We start from the raw sequence: 25,176 nt of genomic DNA on the forward strand, positions 1-25,176 counted from the left end.
TAATGTATAATGTATAATGTACAGGTAATGTATACTTGTATACCAAAAGCTCACTAGCACTTTTGTGGAACAATTAGTAAAGATATCCTCAAGCACTTAATAGAACAACTACCAAATGCCACATCTTCTGGGAATCTTTCAGTTGATTAAATAATTTTCCTACAATATCACAGGACAATTTGGAGGACTGCACTGTTTTGAAAGAAAGCTACTTAGTTCAGCAAATATATAGGTAACAGAACAGTAAGAAAATGTTCGCTTTTTGTCTATGCTTTAAATATGTATAAACAAATTAAAGTCTGGCATTGGTTTGTCTTGCTAGTTAATACTTAGACAAATCCACCTTCAGAATAAAAGAAACTTCTAACAGTCATTTCAATAAACAGACAAACATACAAGCAAAAGAGGAAAAAAAAAAAAAACCGACGTTCAAGGTGAAGACGTTTCACCTTGAGAAAACCAGAGTTGTTTGTCCAGCTCTGTATTCCAAATAATAAAACAGTATCGAGGTCTGGTTTTTTTTTTTATCTATGAAGCTGGTGATTCCCTAAGCAAGATGACAGACTAAGCGTAAGACGAGCTCAACTCTTTATTTTATTACTAATGCTTAACATTAGTTCAGCAAATACAGAAGTTAATCCCCCTTGGTACGATACGATTTTATTCTTTAAAAAAATCACTTTTGGAAGAAATGAACCCATTGTTTTGATTTTCAATACTATTTTTATTGCAACTGCATGAGAGTTTTCTAAATTGTGCATTACACCATAATACACAGGATTACGAACAAGATTACAGTACATGTCCATTCCAGTAGTACCAGCATCACATCGCAAACAGCACTTATTCTGGACTGCATTTTACATGCAATAGCTATTGTTCTAATTATGGATCAGATGGTTTGAATTTTATTTAAACTACTGTACTAATTGACTACACAGGTATAAACCCCAACATCAACAACCTGAATAAATTTAGGCTCAGATTTATTACATGAATAGATGACAAGCCACCATTTGTTTGACTATGTATAAAATCATGCATTTATATTTTCTCGAAACATCAATAACGTCAGACACTCCATAAAAATCATTGACTTCAAAGAAGTGAAAGACTAAAAAGAAAGAGTGCAAATTGTGGGTGATAGTCGAGCAGCTTTTGATTTAAAGGAGTGTGTGTTGGCATTTATTTATATTATGTATTTACAAGCGTGTGCAAGGAATGAATCGATATGTTTTGATAAGGAATGCATTTCTTTTTTTCCTCTTGAGTGTTATGGGTCTGGTTTCTACTTTAGGGAGAGGGAAAGACTTTAAAGTGAGATGAATTGCTCAAATTGTGCAATTTGTTGTTTTTCTCTTTTCTTTTCTATTTTTTTTTTTTTACAATTAGAGAAGAAAGAAGTGCTAAGGCAACGCAATAACTTTCTAAGCACTTTTCTGCTGGTTTAAATTAGTTAAATTATTTTTGTATAAATTAGATATAATTCTACTTTTCTGATATGTATAAAAATTGATGAAGCTGCATGGTTTTAAAATAGGAAATCCACGTTATAAAAAGTCATTAAAAATTCTGTACAAAATCACAACAAAATAATTCGGCATGGGAAAGGTAACAAGTAGTAAAATGCTGGTTGAAAAATATATATTTATATATACTTTAATTGGCCCATTACTAGTTTAAAAATTGCATAGATCCTAATTATTGCTTGATTTTTTTTATCCCGATCAGATAATTAATACGATCTGAATACAGCTACACGAAATTCGTGGTACACATTTTCCTTTTTTACTTTACTGTACTATTATTTTTTAAAATAGAAGAGCTATAGAAAACAATAGATAAGGTGAACAGGAACTTTGATCCCCTGTTTCTTCCAAAGGCAGTAACGACAATAAATACATATATCCCTTGAAGCTTCGAGTATTTGCACTTTGCAGCAATGTTATCAAAAGGGCTGCCTTCTGTAAACAGGACAGTCACTGTAAGCACAGTGGATTCGTTTCCCGGGAATGGTGAAACTGACGTGCCTCTAATCGTGAAAGATGGCATTAAGCTGGGCACTCATGACTCGCTCATGATGCGAATGGCTATCGAAAGACATAATATTGTCTATGGGGATCTCACAGCGAGGAGCAGCGGCACCCGAGGAGAAGATTGATCCGTGGCTTTGGGGCCCTGCCAGGGTCGCTGCAGGGTAGTGCATGGTAAAGGCATAATTTTTTTCAAACTCGGTGGATGGTTCGTGTTTGAAAGAGAAGTTGCCATTGATGCTGAGCGGCGGGCTGAGGGGTCCGTCAAAGGAAGGGCTGGTGCAATCAGTTAGGGGGCTTTCAAAGAAGGGCTCCAGGGCTGCGCTGTAGGCGTGTGGCGGCGGCTTGACGTGGAAGACATGGGAGCTGTCCATGGTGCCGTAGGGCGGGCTGGGCAGTCCAGGGGACTGGTAGGAGTAGGGATGCACCGGGAAGGAAGCGCTGGCGGTTGGCAGGTGTGGGGGCATGTCCGGATTCTGCTCAGGCAAGAAAGTCCGGGGGTTGAGCTGCAAGCAGCCAGCCACCAAATTGGTAGTGGGCTGGGACAAACCTTTGCAGAGTGTCTGTACAAAGGAGACGAGGTCTGGGCTTTTGCCTGAGCGCAGGATCTCTGACAGAGCCCAGATATAGTTCTTGGCCAAGCGCAGTGTCTCTATCTTAGACAGCTTCTGTGTCTTAGAGTAGCAGGGTACCACCTTTCTCAGGTTGTCCAGCGCCGCATTCAGCCCGTGCATGCGGTTCCGCTCGCGGGCATTGGCCTTCATGCGTCTTAATTTAAAACGCTCTAGGCGCGCCTTGGTCATCTTTTTCTTTTTGGGGCCCCGTCTCTTGGGCTTTTGATCATCCTCCTCTTCCTCCTCCTCTTCCTCCTCTTCCAGATCCTCATCTTCATCCTCCTCCTCTCCCCCGTTTCTCAGAGAGTCCTCCTCTGCATTCATGGCTTCAAGCTCATCCTCCTTCTTGTCTGCCTCGTGTTCCTCGTCCTGAGAACTGAGGCACTCGTCTGTCCAGCTTGGGGGACCTTGGGGCTGAGGCTCGCCCATCAGCCCGCTCTCGCTGTATGATTTGGTCATGTTTCCACTTCCTGTATTCAACAGGGAAAGAGGCAAGCAGAAAGAGGAAAGAAAGAAAATATCCACCAGCTATAGTTAAAAGCTGGATAAGTCTTCAGCTCCCTCTCCCTCATCCTACAGAAATGCACACAAATAGAAATACACAGGAGTTCCTTGCAAAATGGATGCCTCTAGGAAAAGTTAAAGTTAAACGCAGCGCTTCATGCTGGCGTGTCTGTGCCTCGCTGCTGCGTACTGGACATCACTGGGCCTGTCGTGAGTGGCTATGGGTGTCTTCCTAGTGATCAGCTTAACTGTGTTCTGGGCAATTGTCTGGCCAGGTACCCTCTGTAGAAATAAGTGCAGAGTGCACGTTTTTCTGAATGTGTCCCAAGTCACTCCCAACTCACAAAAAAAAGGTGTGTTTGGAAATGGAACGTTCTGAACTCATCTCTGTTCTGGCTTTCCACTACTTAGAGGTTTAAATAAAGTGAAAAGCCATTACGTAATTTACTAACACTGACCCCGATTTTTAAGAAGATTATACAGAAGGGAGAGCCAGTGCACGGAGGAGGAAAAGTAGATTCCACCGAATTATTTCCCCACCAACGACACATTTGGCCACAGAAGTGGGCATACGTCTTCCATCCCTCCCTTGCCTTTCTTTCCTTGTCTCACCCCCCCGCCCCCACCCCCGCTAAATTCCCACCTTGTACAAAAGCTCTGGCTCCCAGGCGAGGCTCTCCCACGCGCTGGGGATCAGGTGCAAAAGGCTCCTCTCTAATAAACAGCCCATTGAAAGGGCCGCCCGCTCTTTATTGGAGCTTTTCAAAGTTCGCCTCAAACCTCGCTTTAAAAGATGGAGTAATTACAATGGTCAGCGACTGGCAATGGTGAAGGTGCCGCTTCTAATAAGGACTGTAAAAAGCCTTTAGTAAAACAATTGAATGTCTAGCCCCAGCAGAGGCTACCGAGGACTTGGCTGCCTCTGGGGCAGTAACAGGTAGCAGAAAAATCTTCCTTTTCTCCCCCTCTTTCTACATTTCCGCTAAGCCATCTCAGAGTTCAGCCAGTTTTTCCGGACGCGAGTACCCCATCCTCCTGGAATCATCTCATATGCACAGTGCGTCTAAATATCTGTACACCAAATAAAACTCTGGGCAGCAGGTGCTTTTTTCCTCTTTGCCTCTCTGGAATAAGTGAGAACTTGAAGTGGTTGTTTGCTTTGGGGACTTTCAAATAACCGCTTACAAATAATTACAGTTACTCCCCTCCCCAAACATTCTAAAAGCTTCTATACTATTAAAAATTAAATGTAATTAGAAAGCCTGCAGGGGGTACTTGAGTGCTGGGACTCATTATGTGCGAGTACTTGTGGGCAATTACAAGGAGGGACACCAGTCTCAAATATAGGGACAACTGACTCCATGAATGTGCACATGCAAAGTACCAAGGTACAGCTCTTCAATTATTGCTTTTATTCTCGGGAGAATAAAAAATAGGAATCGTAATTACCTGTTGTTAAAAGGTTCTGAATAGTGACGATCTCATAACCCTGGAGCCTCGGGACACCTTGCCTTCTGCGTGGGCGAATTCCTCGTGTCCCGGTGGCGCGGGGCGCTAGGGTTATATAGCCCAGTTGCTGAGGCTGAGCGCGGGCGGGGCCGTGAGCTGAGCAACGAGCAGGTCCCTGCGCCCCGCAATAGCGCACGCGTCCAGGCTGAGCGACTCCCGCCCCCCACTCACCCCTCCCTAGAACTCCCCTCCCGCCCCTTTCCACCACCACTCCCCTCACCCCCACAGTACCTCCGCCCCTGCTCCTTCCTCCCCGGCATGCGCCATATGGTCTTCCCGGTCCAGCCAAGAGCCGGGAACCACGTGACCTGCCTATTTGTATGCCGCGGAGCGCTCCATTCCGGCCCCTTTGTGGCCAGAAGAAAGTGGCCCATCTGTCGCCAGTTAGAGACTCCGCGGACCTGTTTTTACCCGCAGGAGAGATTAACCCTTTGTGGCAGCAGAAGACAGAGGACATAGGGGAGGGGTTTGCGGGAGGCGAGCGGGAAAGGTAAAGGAAGATCACTGAGTCTATGTCCGAGCCTGAAACCTGCTTTAGTGCAGGCAAGGAGACAGAGGTGAACCAGTCACAGCCGGGATACTGAGGTGCGCTGAAGGGTCCTTCCCTTGACAATAGTCTCCAGTGCAGATTGACTGTCCTTTCAGAGAGACCCATCCCTTGGCTTCTACCCCTTGGCAGAGGCTTTGCTCATTGCCATGAAAGGGTGGCTGGCTTCTAATCCCCATCACCTCTCTAAGCAATCATATATTTCATATAAAAACTACCCCATCTGGAAATGCAACCTTGACCAGTTGTCAACCTTTCTGACTAGAGCATCCTTTGCAGGTCAGAAATTTTATACCCTACACTTTCACTCTCCAAATGTCAGCCTAACCTTCACCTGCTTCTACACCTCGAGACCTCACTAAGAAAGTCTTCAAGTCTAATCCCTCGAACTTGGTGTCTAAAGCTAGTTTCTGCCAGCAAACCTTGATTTTGGTCTTCAGATGCTGCTGTAGTAATAAATGACCTCACCTAGCCAATTTAAGGAATACTAAGATTAAATACCCCTCACCAGAAGTGGGAATTTCATCTCTGACAGGGATCACAGTCTTCCTTGAGCCCCTGATGCTCAGTCACTGGCCTTGGAATCCTGGGTCAGAAGAGGCTCAAAGAGAAGCTGCAATAGGTGTCATTTTTTCTATCGGGGGCTCTCTGTTTTAAGTCAAGCAAAGTCTATTGTGGAAGAGCGTAATCTATTCCTAAATACGGAGTCTATCTTCTCCATCTGAATGAGGCATGTTTCAGAAAGACGCTCCTCCAACCCTGTAGCCCAAGAAAAGTACCTGAGGAAGAACAATTGGGCCCCTATTTCTTTCCAGCTCCTCTTCTAATTCTTTATCAAGTTCTTACCCTCTTCAACCCCTTTGCAATGAATACATCCTACTTGAATTGCTTATGTAAAGGCAGTTGCCCTTGAGTTTGCAAACAGTGTCAGGGTTGAGTGGCTGGAGTGGGGTACATCTGGGGAAGGGGAGGAGGGTTCTAAGGAGATCCTGCGCATGTGTAAGGTATTGCAAGTCACCTTCCAGATCCAGAAAGAATCTAAAAAGAAAAAGCAAGGCATTGTGGGAGTTCTTTGGTGGCTTAAAATATGGCACCAATTGTTCTGGGATTCTAGAGATGGAGTTTTGCCTTTTCTTTGTTCGGTCAACATGCAGAGCAAACAAGGAGCACTGTCCTTTTGGAGTGCTGAGTTTAAATCCCTGGAGCCTCAGAAAAACCTCGAAGTTTTTAAGCACAGTAGAGGCAGACTTTATTGGGACCGCCCTTCTAGGAAGAACTTGCATATCCTGGTTCAGTAATTGTAACTCGAATCCTGGCTCTCACCTCTGTTTTAGGGGCCGCTACAGGAGAGTAACTGGGGCGCGGTGGAAGTTATGGCTCAGGGGATCTGACAGACCAGGGGTTGTGAAAAAGAAAAGCTATACCTGCCTATTCGGGGACTTGAAGTAAGATCTCTCCTTCTGTGAGAGTTCATGCTTGCTTAATTCTAATGTGGCCCTGATTCCAAGTCTGAGTCACAAACATCCAGGCTTCCAAGTGTCCTCTGACTTCCGGGGAAGGGGAAAGCAGTGATTGCCTAATAAGGATGGGGGTTAAGGACTTTTGCTTTGTAAAAATAGGTGTGTGTGTTGGGGGAAGGGGCAACACTGCGAGGTCACCTGAATTGCACCCAGCTGGAACACGGAACGCTCGGAGAAGGTCGGCGCTGGGGCCCCTGACCCTGGCCGGCTGTACAGCCCTAACGCGCTGGTAGCTCTGTTGGGACAGTGGGTATTTCCCAGTTCTCTCTGCTTGCCTAGCGGGTGAGCGCACTCCCCCAACTTTGGCCCCCTCGGGCGCCCTAGGCAGCCGGGCGACACGCGAGCTGCACGCGTAGGCAACAAAAGCCGCTTTTCATGACTCAGTGCCCTCCAGCAATGCCCTAAATCTGCCACCCCGCCGGGCCCTAGTCTCCAGCGAGGCACTGGACCTGCGTCGGGGCCGTTACAGCCGCAGCCCGGGAGCCCGGAAGCCAGGGAAGCAGAGGCCTTGGGAGGGATGGGGGAGGAGAGAGGACAGAGGAGTGTGGCCTGGCCATGGGGCAGGGGCGCATTCACAGAGCTAAGATAAAGAGCTGGGTCGTGGCCTGCAGCGTCCCGGGTGGTGACCTGTTTTTCTCAGAAACAGATGCTTACTTTCCATGAAAGGACCCAGTGTGTCCGTGGCTGCCCACCGACTCGGATGTCTCCCAAGTCTCTTCCTACAGAGCCTAGAGTCGACCTGGGCATGTTCAACCCCCAGGAGCCTATTGGTACCCAGCATAGCCAGTACTTGGAGACCTTGGGGTGCGGTGGATCCCTAGATCCATCAGCTGAGAACTAAAACCCTCTCTTAGGTGTATTTAACTGTTACCCTTTAGAAGGTAAGAGGGTGCTGGTTCGGATAAGACTACCAACCAGGGTTGCTTTGGCTTTGCTCATCCGCCTCTCTGGAGGCGGTTGGGCCAGAAGCTGGAATTGCCGCGACTAGACAGGCAGGCGACAGGAGAGAGCCAGGAGCAAAAGAGACGCTATTAAAATGCCTCGCTATCGCCCGGAGCGCAAAACCCGTTCTCCCCAAATCTCCTGGGCTTACGGCATAATCTTAATTAAGATAATTGATTCATATTGCACCTGCGAGAACGAAAAAAAATTGATTCCAACCCCCAACTCCACAAATTGCTTAAAGCTATTGGATGGAGGACGCTGAGGCTGTGATTTGGGGAGTGATTTAGTGCAGGGCTTCCCCAGCTTGGCCTGCCCGAGCCCTTTTATTTATTATTTACGTTCTCTAGATCCCGCTGGGGCCTTAGTGGCTCCCCTCCTGGCGCCCACAGACCTCGAGAGAATGCACCTCCGCTTCCCTGTCAGAATTAAGGGGCTTCCTTTAAATCCGCTCAGCATTCAGAATCAACAACATAAAAATAAACGATGCCAGAGCACCTTGGCAGACGCGGCTCTCAGGCACATTTGTTGTCAGAAAGCCTGCGTGTGCAAATGTGTTAAAGCGCGATTGTGGTTGAGTGTTCAAGCGTGTGAATCTGGGTGTGAACGTACGATCACGTGTGGAACTATATGATCGTGGATCTATGATTATGTGCGTGGTTGTTGATGTGTATTCGACATCTGAGAGCATAAGTGTATATATTGGTACTGTGTTTGTTGGGGGTAGTGGCTATATGCCCAAGGGTTTCACTTCTTATGTAGTGAGGAACAGCTTGTGGCTTAAAGGGGTCGCAAGCACCCTGTGTTTGCCAGACTTTGCCATAACAGGAGAGAGAGAGAGAGAGAGAGAGAGAGAGACCTATTGTAGCTAGGAGTGAAGGGCCAGCTAAGCGCACAGGATACCCTTAACAATGGCTGACACCTTAAGATGGGGAAATAGCCAAACAAGGTTCTAAAGGCAGAATAGAAGACTAGCCAGCTAGGCTTAGTAGAGCCCAGGCAGCGGGAGAGAAATAACTTCCTGAGAGAATCAGCACCGTGGACAACGCCTACCCTGACCCGACTCCTGAAACTGCTTTCAGATTTAAAACTCTTTTGCTGATGTTGTTGTTGTCGTCGTCGTCGTCGTGGTCGCCGTCGTTGTTGCTGTTGTTTCTAATGTCTTTTTTTCTTTTTTTCGGAGCTGGGGACCGAACCCAGGGCCTTGCGCTTGCTAGGCAAGCGCTCTACCACTGAACTAAATCCCCAACCCTCTAATGTCTTTCTTTTGCTAAATCACTAGTCACCTTTAGTCTGAGAGCCTCCCACGACATTAACAGAGAAGGTTTCCTGGAAACCTAGATATCCTGATGTGGACCTGGGAAAGATTAACCAAATTTCAACCAATATGTCTGAAACAAAGACTGAACAATTTAAAAAAGCCACTATTCTAGCATTTTCACCTATTTTCTACTGGGCTTCTACTTCCTCTAGAAGTGTTTTTAATTCTATTTTACCACGGATTTAAATACTTCTCTGTCACAATTATCCATCAGTTCTCCTGTTGTTTTATAGCATAAGTGACTTCTGTTATGGGTGAAATAATCCTACAGAAGCAAAATTGTATTGTTTTCTCAGATTTGGTGCACCACAAAGATTTAAATACTGCACTGGGACACATGACTAGTCTAGAATATGCTGGAAAACAGTCTATTAGAGATGTGAGACGGGGAACGGCAAGCACCTTCAACCAAAACACAAGTGTTTTAGAAACGTCCGACATATTCGCTGTTAAATTGGGATTGATCAAAGAAACATGGAAATAAAAGAAGAGAAGCTCAATCTCTTCAGAAGCAGTTTGCACTCTAGTCAGGACATATATGTCCTGTTTTTATTTCCAAATATGATCAACAAACAAACTCTTCATCGGGTGTTATTCAGGCTTCATTGTCATTGAAAGGCATAATTATTTTTGATTCAAGAATTCACCCCTAGAGTTTCACTTTCTTTAAATAAAGTCCCTTCTTTCTTTAAAAGATGCATTTCCACTTGAATTAAATATTGATAATTTGACCTTTTGTGTCTTTAACTCATCAAAGTGGGAAAATTCCAAATGTAGATCTTGGACTTAGGCCCTGGTGGGTCTTTCCACTTGAATAGACACTGAGATTAAAGGAGTCCAACTTCCTCTTTCACTGCTCTCTCCTTGTGCTAATTGCTTATGCAAAAATGCAGATTTGTATTAATTAGTAACTCCACTGATTAGTTCTGTGGTATTTTCACATAATAAATCATGCTGCAGACATGAATTTTGGCACATCACCCAGTTGCGGCTCCGGCTGTAATACAGATTTCCTATTAAAATTAAATCTCTGACTCAATCTACCTTTCTGCTGCAGGTACCATGAGCAGCCACCTGCTGGGAGCACCTGCCATGGGAAGTTATTTTTACCCAGTGACAAGCCACTCTGAGGCCCCAACAGAACAATCTGATTACAAGGCTAGGCTCTAATAATAAACAAATAGTTATAGGTAGGCAGACACAACACAAATATGACTCCACTTTAGTCATTTGGCCCACAACCATGTCATAACAGAGGATCTAATTGTATTAGAAATCACTTTTTAAAAATTAACATTCCAGGTTATTGATAAACACCTCTACTTTGATCCTGTGACCTATTTGGTCCTTTTGTGAGATAGTCTGAGGTTCTAGGCTTCTCTCGTGACACAACTCACAGCTCTTGGTTTATCTTCTTCTTCAATAAGCAAGCCAGTGCTGAAAACTTAAAACATCAAAGCACTGCGAGGAATATGAATGCCAAAATCTATCCCAGAGGGAATTGACCACGATTACCTAATCTTAGCATGGAGTGAGGAGTTGTGAGGGCAGGTCCCCACAGCTGCCTTCTCTGCCTTGGTTGCTCTGAGCTTCTACATACTTTCTTTCTGTCCCCTTGAAAGGTGTTTCATTTGAAGAGGCAGCTTATAACAGTGTTGCCAAGACTGTGGATGAGACCCACTATCTCCTGTGCACCCCACCCTTCCCATGCCCTTGCTTTCTTGCCACTTTCCTCAAGATCTTTCAGGTGTTTTCTCTCTCTCTCTCTCTCTCTCTCTCTCTCTCTCTCTCTCTCTCTCTCTCTCTCTCTCCTCCTCCTCCTCCTCCTCCTCCTCCTCCTCCTCCTCCTCCTCCTCCTCCTCCTCCTTTTGCTTTCTGCTCCCTGAAATGTACTATCTATGCACACCGTCTGCCAAAAAGAAGTCACAAATCCATTTGTCTTAAGAGGTGGAGAGAGGGACAGGCAGAGTAATGCTTAATCTGATGCTCCTATCTTGAATCATGAAGTATAAAAATGAGTAAATATTTAATTTTGACCTTCAGACTTTAATAAGGACATTAGGGAACTACTCTCTGGATAGAGGTAGATTCAGTTCTCCGTTTCAGTATCACTATGCAGCTACAGCCTCTCGGTCTACTTTCAAGACATGCCCTTGGACTGTTAGCAAAGGGGTTGGAGTGAAAGTGAGTAGCCTGTAAGGAGGTTCTCTCTTATCTTTTCCTGACTCGTTTGGATGCTGTAGGGAGTAAAAGAGGAAATCCCTTAAAAAGTTGAGAGATGAGAAAATATTTTTGAGTCAGCTAATTCCAATATACCTTTTCCATCTCCTTTGAATTCACACCTGAATTCGTAGAGCTTTCTATGAACAAAACTGATAATTCTCGGTGGAAAAAAATCATCCTAGATTTTCGTGTTCTCTCTTAATGTTGGAGAATATTAACTACTCAAGAGCTGGGACTAGTGGCTTTGGTCAGAGCATTTGGTTTAGATTTTCAGTTTGTTTTGTGTTTTCTCCATTATACTCCTAGAGACACACCTCCTAAAACAGGGCCACACCCAATCCTTCCTAAATAGTCCACCAACTGGAGACCAAGCATTCTAAAATATGAACCCATGGGGGGTGCATTCTCATGCAAATCAATATACTAGGAAATAAGCATCTTTTGCAAATCTGTATGAGTCCAGCCACTGGGTTGTGAGGTTGAATGTAGAGGGATGACAGAAGACTGCAGCAGCAGACAGTAGAACAATAGACCTTTTTTTTTAAAAAAAAGCTTTCTATGCAGTTCATTGAATTGGGTTCATTCACAAGTGAGTCTTTGCTAACCAGCTAGAAGGGTGTACAGGAAAGTAAAACAAACTTCCCCAGGGTGTTAAAAGCAGAAGATAAAGACACTTGGCCTAGACTAGCACAGGAAGGCCACCCAGGAAGAGAAGGTTCATGAAAGTGAGATGGGTGTGCCCTGGGACGTGTGCCTTGGGTGTGAGGGTGGGGTCTTCTAGTTAGTCCATGGAAAATGTGAAAGGCCTTAAGTAAGGTCATCATCCTTAGTAGCAAGAGGAAGTTGAATAACAATGGAAAGAAGTGAGGAGACAAGTCTCAGAGCCTGCTTCCCCAGAAGACTTTTGATTGGGGGAATAGGGTATGATGGAGTAGTGGAAGATTCCTGTAAGTAGAAAGAACCGGGGTGCAGCATGCTGGTTACAGCATTGGCTGATTCGTTATTACAGTTTTCCTAGCAATAAATTGTGGAGTTTGACCCACGCTGCTGTACAGCAGGTCAATCAAGGCAGAGGACATAGCTTAGAACATTCAGGAAGATTACCCTAAAACTATAGCCAGTAATGAATGAAATAGCAACGATTATTTTAATTTTGAATGAACGCTATTTGTCTCCTCAGAAATTACATAGTAAATCAATAACTCATTCACGAGTTATTGCCACTTTGCAAGGTAGGAAACAAAAACAGCTACCAGCATCAGTCCAGGGTTTAAAATAGGTGACAGCTCTGGTGATTCGTATTTAACAGTTGAACAGAAACCCAGCTGAGGCCAGTTCAGTAACATGCTCCATGTCTCCTACTTGGTGCAGATGTGAGACCCAAGCCTAGATCAGCTAGACCCCAAAGCAGGTCCTTTAGCTGCTATGCTCTAGTGGCACAGAATCGAATTATGTTTATAAAGCATTGTTCATCCTTGTTTCTAGAAGCTAACTTTAAACTTGATGGCTTCTGTCATTCTGAAAATAACAAAGACCTGGGATGTCAGCTGCTCTATCTTTCTGTTGATAAGTCTGAAGAGTTGGTAACCAGTACCTTAGGCCATCATATCTCCCCAGGTTTTATGTATCGTCAACAAATTTAATTGATTAGATTAATTAGTTTGAAGAGACAATGCAGATGAATCATTCTATACCTCTTCATTAATCTTTCTCTTAGCTCAGTCTTTAGGAATTTACTAAAATTTGTTCTCCTATACAAATTCAGATGATTTTGGCCTCAATTGTATCTGGCTTACAACATTTTTCAATAAAATAGATGGCCAACAAAAAATTAACAAAAAAAATGGAGATGTTTTATTTCATGATGTCTTGTTTGAACACTTTTTAAATGTCACTTGTCTTTTATTATATATTATGGTTTCTGAGCTGTGTTTCTATGGGTTGTGTGTATATGTGGGTATTGTATGTGTGTATTTTTCATGCTTTTTCTTTCTAATTTTTCTCTGTTTGCTTTGTTTATTCTGTCTTCTTTCTCTTTATTGTCTTGTTTGTTTGAGGAGGGAGTTGAGTAGATGGGGTGATATGGGAGGAGACAAGGGGGGTGAAACTGTACTGTATATAATTATAGTCAGTAAAATGACAAAAATTAAAAATAGGAACTGTTATTTTTTTAAGAAATATATCTTGCGAGTTGGGGATTTAGCTCAGTGGTAGAGCACTTGCCTAGCAAGCGCCAGGCCCTGGGTTTGGTCCCCAGCTCCGAAAAAAAGAATTAAAAAAATATTGAAGAAATATATCTTGCTTAATTATAATCCAACATTTGTTTCTAGGCATTTTCATCCCCTAAATCCTGACAAAGGAAGGAGTTTTCAACTGAACTAGGGAGAAGATGGAGGGGAATGAAATGTTTGGCACCTCTTTATCAGATATCATTAATTTATTGCTGATCTTCGATTCTAAACTGCAAAGTTTCCAGTCGTCAAGGAGACATGTATTTCAATCCAAGTACCAACAAACCACACGTATCAGACTCATATGTAAGTGCAAAATAAGAAAACTCATACTTCCTTTCTTGGAGATACTCATGTTCAGTTTTATGGAAACCATGCAATAGTTGTCTACCAGGCTGAGTGATGTCTTGATAGGTAAAGTGCCCGCCACTGAAGCATGAGGATCTGAGTGCCACTCTTCCGTGTGTGCAGCTTTGGACGAGTTATTTCCTCATTCGTGTAATGAAAATAATAGCTTAGATCCACAGAATCCATATAAAAAGTCAGATGTAGCAGCACGCACTTGTAATCCCAGTGCTGGGGAGGAGGAGACAGGAAAATGCCTGGCCAGTCTAGCTTAGCCTATCCAATGAGTCCCAGGCCAAGAGAGTCCCTGTCTCAAAACAAAACCATTACCAACAACAAGAACAACATAACACAAGGTGTACCTTGCTTGGGGAACAACAGTCAAGGTTGTCCTCTGGCCTCCACATACACTTACTATAGACATGCACACTCGCACACATACAACAAAGTTATCTATCTCAGAAAGCCCATTGATTATGGCCTTTTGATCACAATGTTGATTTAGTGTCAGTATTTCTTGTTGCACACATAGTCTTATCTTAGTGTACACATTATCACAGACCTTGCATCAGATATTAGAGTTATTATTATCCTGATACAGATGAGAAAATAACCTATACAAAGCTACACATCTAGAAAAGGGTAGAGCTTTTTTAAAAAATTGCTCTGTGTGCGTGTGCGTGTGTGTGGATGTACACACGTGTGCGTGTGTGGTGTACATCGGTGTGTATGTGGGCACATACATTCCATACACTCATGTGAAGATCACCGCGCAACCTCAGATGTGTTGGTCCTCACCTTCCTTTTTATTTGAGGCAGAATCTGTTGTTACGCTCTGCTTATACTAGGCTATCTAGTCTGTGACCTTCTGAGTATCCTCCTGTCCTGTCTCTATGCCCACAGGAGAGCTGGAGTTACAAATCATGTGCTTTGACGTCTGACTTTAGCTATGTTGGTGATCCAAACTCAGGTTCTTACACTTGTGTGACAATTTCTATACCCAATGAGCCATAAACCTGAGCCTAAGAGTAAAGCTTTTTACAGACCTTTCCATCTATTCAGTTGAATACCAATCTAACAAGAATGGGCAATAAGCCGGGCATGCCAGTGTATATGTGAAACTGAAGCACCTTGGGTAGGGGCCTGAGGATCACAAGTTCAAGAGCAACCTGGGACACATAATGAAATGCTTTCTCAAAAACTAATATGAGAGATAACACGCAGTTCGAGGAAGTTTGTGGCTGACCAATTTTCAGGATCTATACTTCTTGTAGCATTACTCAGTCCTATGCTGTCAGCCTGTTGTACACAATCATACAAGGTACAAGCTGGGTTTTCTGCCTGTCACTGATGTTTTAGATTAAATACTCACATCACAATCTAATGCTGTCCTTGCTTGCTTTTCTATAATAAAAACTGGACAATTACACAAAGTAATAAATGCAAAGCATTGCCTGGACTCTGTAGCAGGGGCAAACATTTTACAATCACAGCCCTAAAGTTTAACTTAGCACTGAGTTGCATAGAGAGTCAGAGGACAGACTTATTTGGCTGGCACAAAGCTGAGCGCAAAGTCCTTAAGGCAGCCAATGAAGTGCTAGCTTTCAGTTTTCTTAGCTGCCTGACTCTAAAGACTCTCTTAGCAGCCTAGTTTATGATATGGTTTTGAATATCACACTTGAAACCTAGAGCTAGACTCTGTTTTTACATTTATTGACATTTCTGTGAAGTATCTATGCCCACCATGAAATCTATTTGTACTGGCTCCACGTGGTGCCAATTATAGCATCTGCAATTCCTAGTCCCCTCCTGCCTTTAAAACGGAGCAGAAGTGTGACTCCAACAGAATAGTCAGGACCCAAGGCCATGTGACCAGCTGACTGAAAAAATAGGATGCAGTTTGGAGGTATTAAAGGGGGAGATGGCAATAGTCCGTGACATCCAACAGTAGATTCATTGATCAGCTTATTGCCTGTGGTCACCTGGAATGTAGTGCCACATTGAATAGGCACTGCCGTAGACTATTTTAGAAATACAAGGAATCTAAAGAGTGTTGGGTCTGTTCCTTTACCTTCTCTGAGTAACCTCAAGTGAAAAAATGAATAGTTCAAAGCACGGGGTTGGGGAGGCACATAGGAAAGATTTCTCTAAGGGAAGCTTGAATCATCTGCAGAGCTGAGTCGCTCTGTTCACAAACACAGATTGTTGAGTTGTTGTATTTTGCTGGTGCTCCAACCAGTCTCTGGACCAGCAGAATTGGTCACAATTGAGAGCTTATTGAAAACAAAATTCTTGAGCTTTATTCCAGAGTTCTGGAAATAGAGACACTCGGGTGAGAGTCTGTAACCCATCTTTTCAGAAGCCATCCATATGACTGTGCTGCTCTCTGTGTTAGTTACTTTTCTGTTGCTCGCATAAAAGACCTGGGTGAAAGGTAACTTAGAAACAAGAGAGGTGACTTTGGCTTTAGGTTCCAGAGGGATAATGATCCATTATGACAGGGAGGGATAGCAGCAAGTAGCAGGCTTCAAGGTGGGAGCAGGAAGCTAAGAGATCACAACTTCAATTAGAAACATGAAGCAGATACAGCAAACTGGAAATAAAGACAGGCTGTCGTGATGTGAAGCAAAATGGCTTCCCTAGGGCCATAGGAAATGGCACAATTAGAAAGTATGGCCTTGTTGGCATAGGTGTGGCCTTGTTGAAGGAAATGGTCAAGGAGAAGGGCTTTGCAGTCAAAGATATTCAACCTATGCCCAGTGTGGCATTCACTTCTACTGTCTGTGGATCAAGATATAGAACTCTTAGCTCTTTCTCCAATACCATGTCTGCCCACATGTTGTCATACTTCCCACCATGATGATAATGTACTAAAAATATGAAACTGTAAGCCAGCCCCAATTAAACATTGTCTTTTATAAGAGTTGCCGTGGTCATGGTGTCCCTTCACAGCAATAGAATCTCTAACTTAAGACAGATGCTAAATACTTTGACAGCCCACCTGTAGTCACATAATTCCTCTAGGGAGACCACATCTCTTAAGCACTCTTGAATGGTGCCAATAACTAGGGATCAAGTGTTAAAACACATGGACTATGGGGAACACTTCTCCTCAAAGCACTACACTCAGTAAAGTATGAGGGAAAATGTGTAGTGTCCAATATCTCGCCACACTCACCTGCTAATGGATCATATTAGAGATCACAACCTGAGAAGTACAATGAAAACATTTGAGGATACTTAGATGGCTCCTACTTCTCAAAACACTAAAATGTTACTGCAAAACCTCCTTTCCCAACATCAGCAATTCCTTCTGCTGTATCTTGTAAGTATTAATGTGGGTATGTGTAAAGGTTCCTCTAATGCATATAATTTGAAAGAGAATGTAAAGTCTTTTCACACCTGCTCTGCATTTCTCATTACCACCAACCTATGACTATCATCAGTTCCCAGAAGAAAAAAGCTGGAATAATTGTGAATGTAAGAAAAGGCTAGCCCATAAGTTCAAGGGTCCATTTGTCTTTATTAGCCTCAATATGAGAGCAATTGTATGGGAATAGCTTTCCAAGAGGCTATCCTAGGGAGGATTAAACTGAATTTGTTAAAACAGTTATAATTATTAGTAATTTTACATTCGACAGGTTTCTGAAACCCCTGGGTATAGTTGTTTGTTCAGAGAGTTGGTTAAAGCATACAATTAATATTGAGCCACACTGAACATAGTACCCAAGCTTTCTGGATGTAATGTAGGCAAAGAGCAATACAAAGTTTTAAGCAGAAAAAGTTAAAGGTAGCTAGTTATGAGATAACTTTTTACACGTTCTTCTCCATCCTCTGACGAGCAGACATACATTACCTTGACAGTTTTAGTGCGATACAACAGGAAACATCTTATGAGAGTCAGAAGCAAGGTGATATTTTTTTCTTTACTATAACACACAGAAATATGCTGATTATTGGAGCCACCTTAACTCAAGGAACCCAGTAACAGAGTGTTAATCTTTGCTTAGATCTCTGCATTTTAGATGCAAATAACATGACGTGAATTATGGAACCTGTCACAAGCCATCATGGTCTCCCGATGGTTGCTCTGCAGCTGCCGCTCCCACATGATCCAAGGCTTGATGTGAATGTCGAGGAAGCTGTATAAGAGGGTCCCAAATCTTTCTCTTACCCACCTCCAAAAGTACCTTTGAATGTTCTCAAGGCCACTATGTAGTCAGAAGAGACAAAAAATCAATCACCCATCAGCTGTGAACTAATTAACAAAACAGAGGGTGGGGACATATGTGGGCTTTTAGACTGGCGGTGCCAATTCTATAGGTCTACAAATCCATACTGTAATTGGGTTCCATATATCCTATGTGTAGAGACAATTAATATTTATGTCTTCTGTCTGACCCTAGTGAGGGCTATGAAAGCTGTATTAAACCAGGGACTGAATGTCAAGTCTTTTGTCCTTATCAAAAAGTAAAACTACACTCTGGAGGAATGCAAAGATTAGTTAGACTCAACGTATGAAATATGTGAGGAGATACTGCTATGGCTATTGCTCATTCCTTGGTAGCTCTGCCCTCTATCACAGAAAAACCATATCCAAATTTTAGCTCTAAAAACAGCCATTCAGAACACAGATTACATTATCTTGCCACATCTCAGCTGTGCCTGGCCATATAACAAAGTTTTGTGCCAATGTTATAGGTGAGATCAATGAAAGCAATTTGTGGATCTTGTCAATAAAACAAATTGATGTGACCATCCTATTGCCTTTTCCACTTGTAATGTAGAAAAGACACCAATTATTATGTGGATACTGTGACAACAAGAAAGAAGGAATTAGCCCACTGAAGACAAAACCAAGCATCATTCTTGTTGACTTACATAAGACTTTTCAGTTGATGAGAGACACATTTCTCTTATAATCTTGTTTACGTTCTATCTTTTTGGACTGGTTTCAAGCAGCTGGGTCTATCTGCTAACAGGCATGGGTAGCAATCCCTTTAAAATCCCATAGGGAACCTGTGCTTCTTTTTTGCTTTGTATATAAATGAAGGTTGACTGTTGGAGAATGTCAGTGGATTGCTGTAAGCTCAATCAAGAGGCAGATTTTTAAATGGAAATGCTAGTCCACATGATTTCTTTAGCTGAGTGAATCAGCAACACATCCCTGAACTCAGTTTTCAGTGACTGTTCTGATGTTTTTTCTTTATCTCAATATGAAAGAATATCCGATCAGTTTTCTGTGAACTGTTCTATTCCAGATGCACCAATTTTTCCACTATATAGGGTAGTTTAGCTTTAAACTTGAGTCATACCCCTACTCCATAGAACAGCTTGCTTATTCACTATATCAGTGACCTTGTATTAATAGACTCAGAATTTAAGTAGCAGCACCCTAGCTGTATCAAAACTGTCCATGATTGTCAGTGGGTAAGAAGCAAATCCCAGTACATTTAGATCCCTGACATTTTAGTGAAGGACTCATCTGGTAAGTTTGGTAAACAGATGTTCCTCCCAAAACAAAAGGCCACTTGTTTCACTTTGTGAAACCTAAAGATCAGAGTTACTGAGCAAGCAGTCTTCACTCCAAACCTATCGCATTGTGTTCTTTTAATGTAAGGCAAGAACCAGGTAGTTAAACTAATTGTTCCTATGAACCTTCACCTTACCTAGCCTTGGAATTTTGTTGCTGTTTGTTTGTTTGTTTGTTTGTTTAGTTGGGATTTGGTTTATTGGATTTTATGATGGTAATAGTTTGGAAAATGACCTGAACAATTAGAGACCTGACACTCATTATAATTTTAATGAATAGGTTCTTTTTTTGTATAAGGTAAGGAGGCTGTAATCAATTGATTTATATGATAAGGAAGGCACTGTTTGCACAGTAGGAGTATAAATAAGGTTAACAATTATGGAATAAGAAATGCAAAGACACAAGGAAGACATGACATATTAGAATGAGAAAGGATAAAAGTAGAAGAAAATGAGAGGAAATAGTCATATGCAAATTTTTGAAGAAGAGATATGACTGAATCTTCATACACTGTTGGTGGGAATATAAACTAGTCAGGATGTTTCTGAAAATATTAGACTTACCATGTGGCACAAGTCAACAAGAGATAGTTATATCTTTAATAATATTAAAAATATATGTCTGCACAAACTTTTCTATGCAACCATCCACATCATCATTATTTATCATTGCCCCCAAAGTAGAAAAAGAGGTCAAATATATATCATACAAAAATGCACATTTGCATACATTATACAGAGCAATATTTAGTTTTAAAAAAGAAAAAATATCATGATACATGTTCCCACACAAATGGGCCATAAAGACATGTGGACTAAAATAAACCTGTCATAACTAAAGTCACAGAGACAGGATTTCCCACACCTATAATATGAAGGAGGAGGAGGAGGAGAAGGAAGAGGAGAGGAGGGGGAGGAAGAAGAAAAGAAGAAAGAAGAACAAGAAAAGTAAGAAAAAGAAAAATGAGAACAAGAATGAGAAGAACAAGAATATGGAGGAGAAGGAAGAAGAGGAGAAGGAGAAAAAAGAAAAAGGAGGAGTAGAAGAGAAAGAAGAAGAAGGAGGAGGAAGAAGGGGAGGAGGAAGAGGATGGGGAGGAGGAAGAGGAAGAGGAGGAAGAAGAGGAAGAGGAGGAAGAAGAGGAAGAGGAGGAAAGAGGAGGAAAGAGGAGGAAGAAGAAGAGGAAGAGGAGGAAAGAGGAGGAAAGGAGGAAAGAGGAGGAAGAAGAGGAAGAAGAAGAAGAAGAAGAAGAAGAAGAAGAAGAAGAAGAAGAAGAAGAAGAAGAAGAAGAAGAAGAAGAAGAAGAAGAAGAAGAAGAAGAAGAAGAAAACTGGCACCTTCACTCAATCCAATGTTTGTCAATGAGGTAGGTGTTGGATCAACCCAAAGCCTTGGATCTGGGCCTGAGCGGTAGCTGAACTGATCGGTCCACCAGCTCTCCAAAATAGGCTCAGCTCTATTTTGATGGCGGGCTGTTACTCAGGGGAGGTGTAAAGCCTGTTCTCCTGAGTGCCACAGCAGTTGAGGTTCTGGGCCAGGTCTCACACACTCACCCTCAGAGCCTGCCTACTGGCAACCCCTGCACCCAACCCAGCTCTACATGACTATTCCAGTGAAGTGCAGGGCCAGTCTTCCAAGTATTAGAGCTAGTGAGTGGCAGGGACCAGCTAGGGACCTGGGGGTCAGCTCTGTCACTTTCCATAGGTGGTGAGGGGTAGGGAGCATCTTTTCCTTGCCCATGACACCAAATGGCAAACACGTGGCAGGAACAGCTCTCCTATACTCATGTCCTCGGGGCTGACTCACTGACATACCCTGAAACAAGGGCCAACTCCATTGTGCTGCTTTATGAAATCTTAGTATTGTTCAATTTAAAAAACAAACAAACAAACCTTTCGCCTTATAGGAAGGTTCCTGATTGTCTATTCCCCCTTTGATTGGTTATTTTTATTAACTATTATGCAGGATTCTCTTTTGCTTATCCCTTAGAAATGGTTTCTTCTCAAGGCATTGAACTATGTCTCCTGGTTTCTTCTTACACAACCTCTGCACTAAGCAGAAAGGTAGTCACTGCTTTGGACAATTAGTTTACTACTGTTTAGGTGACAAACACCAGCTCCTGACAGCATAATTCAAATTTATGCATGTGGGATATAAAAGACAAGAAGTTGCATTAACCTCAGTGCTAACTTGTCAGTCCACAGATCACCACAAATTAACTTCCGTGAACACAAACATGCACTATTTACTTTGCTCATTTCCAGGACATGATACTTGGGAAAGCAATTTGGGGGACAAGAAGTTTACCTTGGCTCACAGTTGAAGGCTACAGTCCCTTGTATCAGGATTCACTGTGGCAGGGCCTGAGGAGGCAGCTGGTCACATTGCATCCACAGTCAAGAAGCAGAGCAAGATGACTGCTGGTGCTCAATTTACTTCTCCCTTCCATTCCAGGACCCCCAGGCCATAGAATGATGCTGTCCATATTTAGTTTAGAAGTGTGTTCTTCTACTTAAATTCTACAAACTTCCACACAGATATGCCCAGAGATATATTTTCATAGTGATCCTAAATCTCATCAAGTTGACAGCTTTTTAACCTTCACACTTAGTGACTAGACGCGTTACTGTCTTTAAAGTTACTTAGTGAATGGTTGTTATACACCTATGATTCAGTTCATGTAATAAAACCCATATGGAAGTTTACAAAAACCAGTGAGGGAAAATTAATCACCCAAAATTGAAGGGCAGCAAAGAAATTAAAACTATTGGAGACAAATGTGATATGCTTACAGACTGAAAAAAAGATAAGAGAAACTATGATCCTTATCTTCTTGAAGCTACAGAACAAAGGGTAAGTCAGACAAGATAAAGTGATATTAGCATGACTTACTGAAGTAGTAGTTATACCTGGAAACCAGATGGACTAGAATTGAAGTCTTTATTCCTATTTGGGGTGGAAGACTACAATACAATCAATGTTACTACTGTCAGATACTGAGGTGAGCTTACGCACTGAACTAAAACAGTAAAAGAGACAGAAGGCAGGGCATTTCAGTACCAGGCAAGATCAAGTTCAGTGTTGCAGAAGTTGACATGATTCTAAGAATTAAAATGGAACATTAGTGAGATTACAGAAGAAACATCTGACCCAAAGAATATCAGTGCTCACTATCCATAAGAATAGGGATGCAGATAAAGAAGCTTCATAAAGGCAACAGTGCAAAGGAGCAAAATGGTGTTCCAAAAGGAATGACTCTCCAAATTAAAGGAGAGCACGGATGTGTCCTACAGCCTTGAAAGTGAATGCAACAAAGTGATAGAAGCTTGACCTTGATGTTAAGTTGAACGATGAGAAAATAGGGCAAAGCATACTCAACCTAATTTTGATATATTTATTTTTTGAAAATAAATAAAACACTTTAATTTACTATATTTTAAATTTCAGTGTGTCCTTATTCACCCTCGCCACAGCAAAATGAACTCTGGAACTCTACTTTTTGAGATGGGGACTTTCGAAAACAACTCAGTCCTACCGTCCAAACCCTTAGAGCTGCACTAGCTCAGGCTGCTGCCCCTTGCTCATCCATTGCTACCACTCTACATCTATGATTATTTCTTTTACAATCACATGGGCAGTCAGTGAAAATTTTCCACAGACTCAGAAGGAAACAAAGGAAAGTGCTGGCAGACAAGCTGCAGCCTTCCTCAGATTATGCTTGACCACCATCCACTCTGGCTGCTTAGTTATGCTTGCTACAAGATCCGTCCCCAGAAATGAACCTTCATTGCAGGCTTCTTTCTAGAAGATTCCTTCTGAGCCTTAGTGAGCACATCATAATCTAAGAGTCTGAAGGAGAATCATTCATTCCCCAAAGTCCCAACCTCAGCCAAGCCTACATCCTTTTATTCACCATCTCAATGAACTTCCCCAGTGTATACCACTATTATTCAAACATAATTCTGGTAAATAGCTCCAATCTTAATTTCTCTTAGTTAAGAGCAAATTTTCATATACTCTGACTAATTATACTCTGGTGTCCCTTCAACCACCCTATTTTTCTCTGACACATTTTTCTTACTCCAATTCAGTCCTTAGGTTTGTCTCTGGCTGTCATCACAAGGAAATCCTTTAGCTCATGCATAGCTATTGAGTTTTGTTTTAATTTCTATTAAGTTATAGTATTTGGTAATATTTTCTCCCTGCTATGACTAAAACAACCCAAGGAAAAAAATTATTATATCCCATTTTCAGCACTTTATTCCGTGGTTAGAGAGGCCCATTGATAGCCCTGTGGCAGAAAAGAACCATAATGTCAGAAGGGCATAGCGGCTTACCTTTAGAAAGCCAGGACAATAAGAGACAGAGAGAAAATGGTCAGGAACAAGCTATTTCCTTCAAGGCCTGGCCCCTGGTGATTAACTTCCTACTAGCAGACCCCAACTCCTAGTCCCTAGAACATTCCAATAATGTCATCAAATTATGACATGCCAGTGACTTAATCCATTCATGAAGTCAACACCTTCAGGATTCAGTCTGCCCTCAGTAGTACCATGAGCTTAGACACTAGATACGTGAGCCTGGACATTTGCAATTAAATTCATAACAAAATTATAATAATCTACCATTTCTAAAGTTAGTAATAATAAATATATTTAGACTCAGTTATTACTATACCTGCCTCTGGGATTCTTTTTCATCTTGCAAAATTTCATGTCTGTATCTTTCAACTGTAATTTCTTACCACTTTCTCTATGTATTTTTTCTTTTTTTAAAATATTTATTTATTTATTATATATAAGTACACTGTAACTGTACTTATAGAAGAGGGCATTGGATGCTGTTACAGATGGTAATGAGCCACCATGTGGTTGCTGGGATTTGAACTCAGGACCTCTGGAAAGAGCAGTCAGTGCTCTTAACCACTGAGCCATCTCTCCAGCTCCCCTATGTAATTTATCTTGTATGTGTATGTGTGTATGCATGTGTGTGTGTGTGTGTATGCACATGAGACAAGTGTGTACCTGCTTGTATGTATGAGTGTAGGCACAAATAGAGGTCAGAGGGAAACCTTGCTGATGGTCTCATCCTCTACATTGAGTCAGGACATTGGCTTTCTGCACTGTGCTTAGCTATGTGGGCTGAAGCTTCTGTAGATTCTCCTCTCTCCATACCCCATCTTTCTGTAGGGACTTAGTGTCTACAGATGCCCAGGACTGCACTGGCTAGGCAAGACTTTTAGGGATCTAAACTCAGGATCTCGTGTTTGCACAGCAAATGATTAACCTACTGAGCCCATTTTCTACTTCAGCTTCTCCACAAGTGCGACTGCTCTAGGAATCCCAAATAAGTAGAACAACCCCTATTTGTTTTGTGGTAATTGTGTTCCTTCTCTTTGAATAATGTGCTTAAGATATATCTATGTTGAAGCATCTGTGCAATTTCCCTGTCTTTTAAAGAAGAATAACATTCTACTGCAGGTACATATTGTATTTTGTTTATGTGTTCATCTAATCTGTCATAGGTACTCTCCAAATTACAGCAACTATGCATAATGCTGCTACAAACATGGGTGTTATAAATATCTCTTCAATGTCCTGTTCTCAGTGGTGTGTGTATCTGTGTGCAGTCCGTTGAGAAGTCGCTGTACTATTTTCTGCCATGGCTGCATCATTTTCCCTTTTGGGCAGCAGAATAGTAAATGAGTTATTTCTCTATGTTCTCACCAATGCATGCCAGTTCCTGCTTTTTTATTGAATTTCATTTTGTAATGTGTACACCCTAACGGTTGGGTCACGTTAGGCTTATATTTTTAACTTCTGTACTAGTTATTTTTCTGTTGCTGTGATAAAAT

The 25,176-nt window shown here is 42.2% G+C and overlaps 1 protein-coding gene and 1 long non-coding RNA gene across 2 annotated transcripts in view; both read right to left on the reverse strand.

The window, feature by feature from the left end:
• LOC147995546 (uncharacterized) overlaps positions 1 to 23,765 on the reverse strand; it is a 33,629-nt gene extending 9,864 nt beyond the window's left edge. Inside the window, exon 1 of the long non-coding RNA XR_015684441.1 lies at positions 23,660 to 23,765. This is a non-coding gene — a long non-coding RNA (uncharacterized LOC147995546). The remainder of the gene's footprint in view (positions 1 to 23,659) is intronic.
• On the reverse strand, positions 704 to 4,676 carry Neurod1 (neuronal differentiation 1). Its single transcript, NM_019218.3, is given in 2 exon segments — positions 704 to 3,117; positions 4,601 to 4,676. A coding segment is annotated over 1 exon segment (1,074 nt). The 5' UTR covers positions 3,107 to 3,117; positions 4,601 to 4,676; the 3' UTR covers positions 704 to 2,032.
• Positions 23,766 to 25,176: the final 1,411 nt, after the last annotated feature.

The sequence above is a fragment of the Rattus norvegicus genome, chromosome 3 (genome assembly GCF_021556685.1).
Source record: "Rattus norvegicus strain SHRSP/BbbUtx chromosome 3, alternate assembly SHRSP_T2T, whole genome shotgun sequence".
In the NCBI taxonomy this organism is placed as follows: Eukaryota; Metazoa; Chordata; class Mammalia; order Rodentia; family Muridae; genus Rattus; species Rattus norvegicus.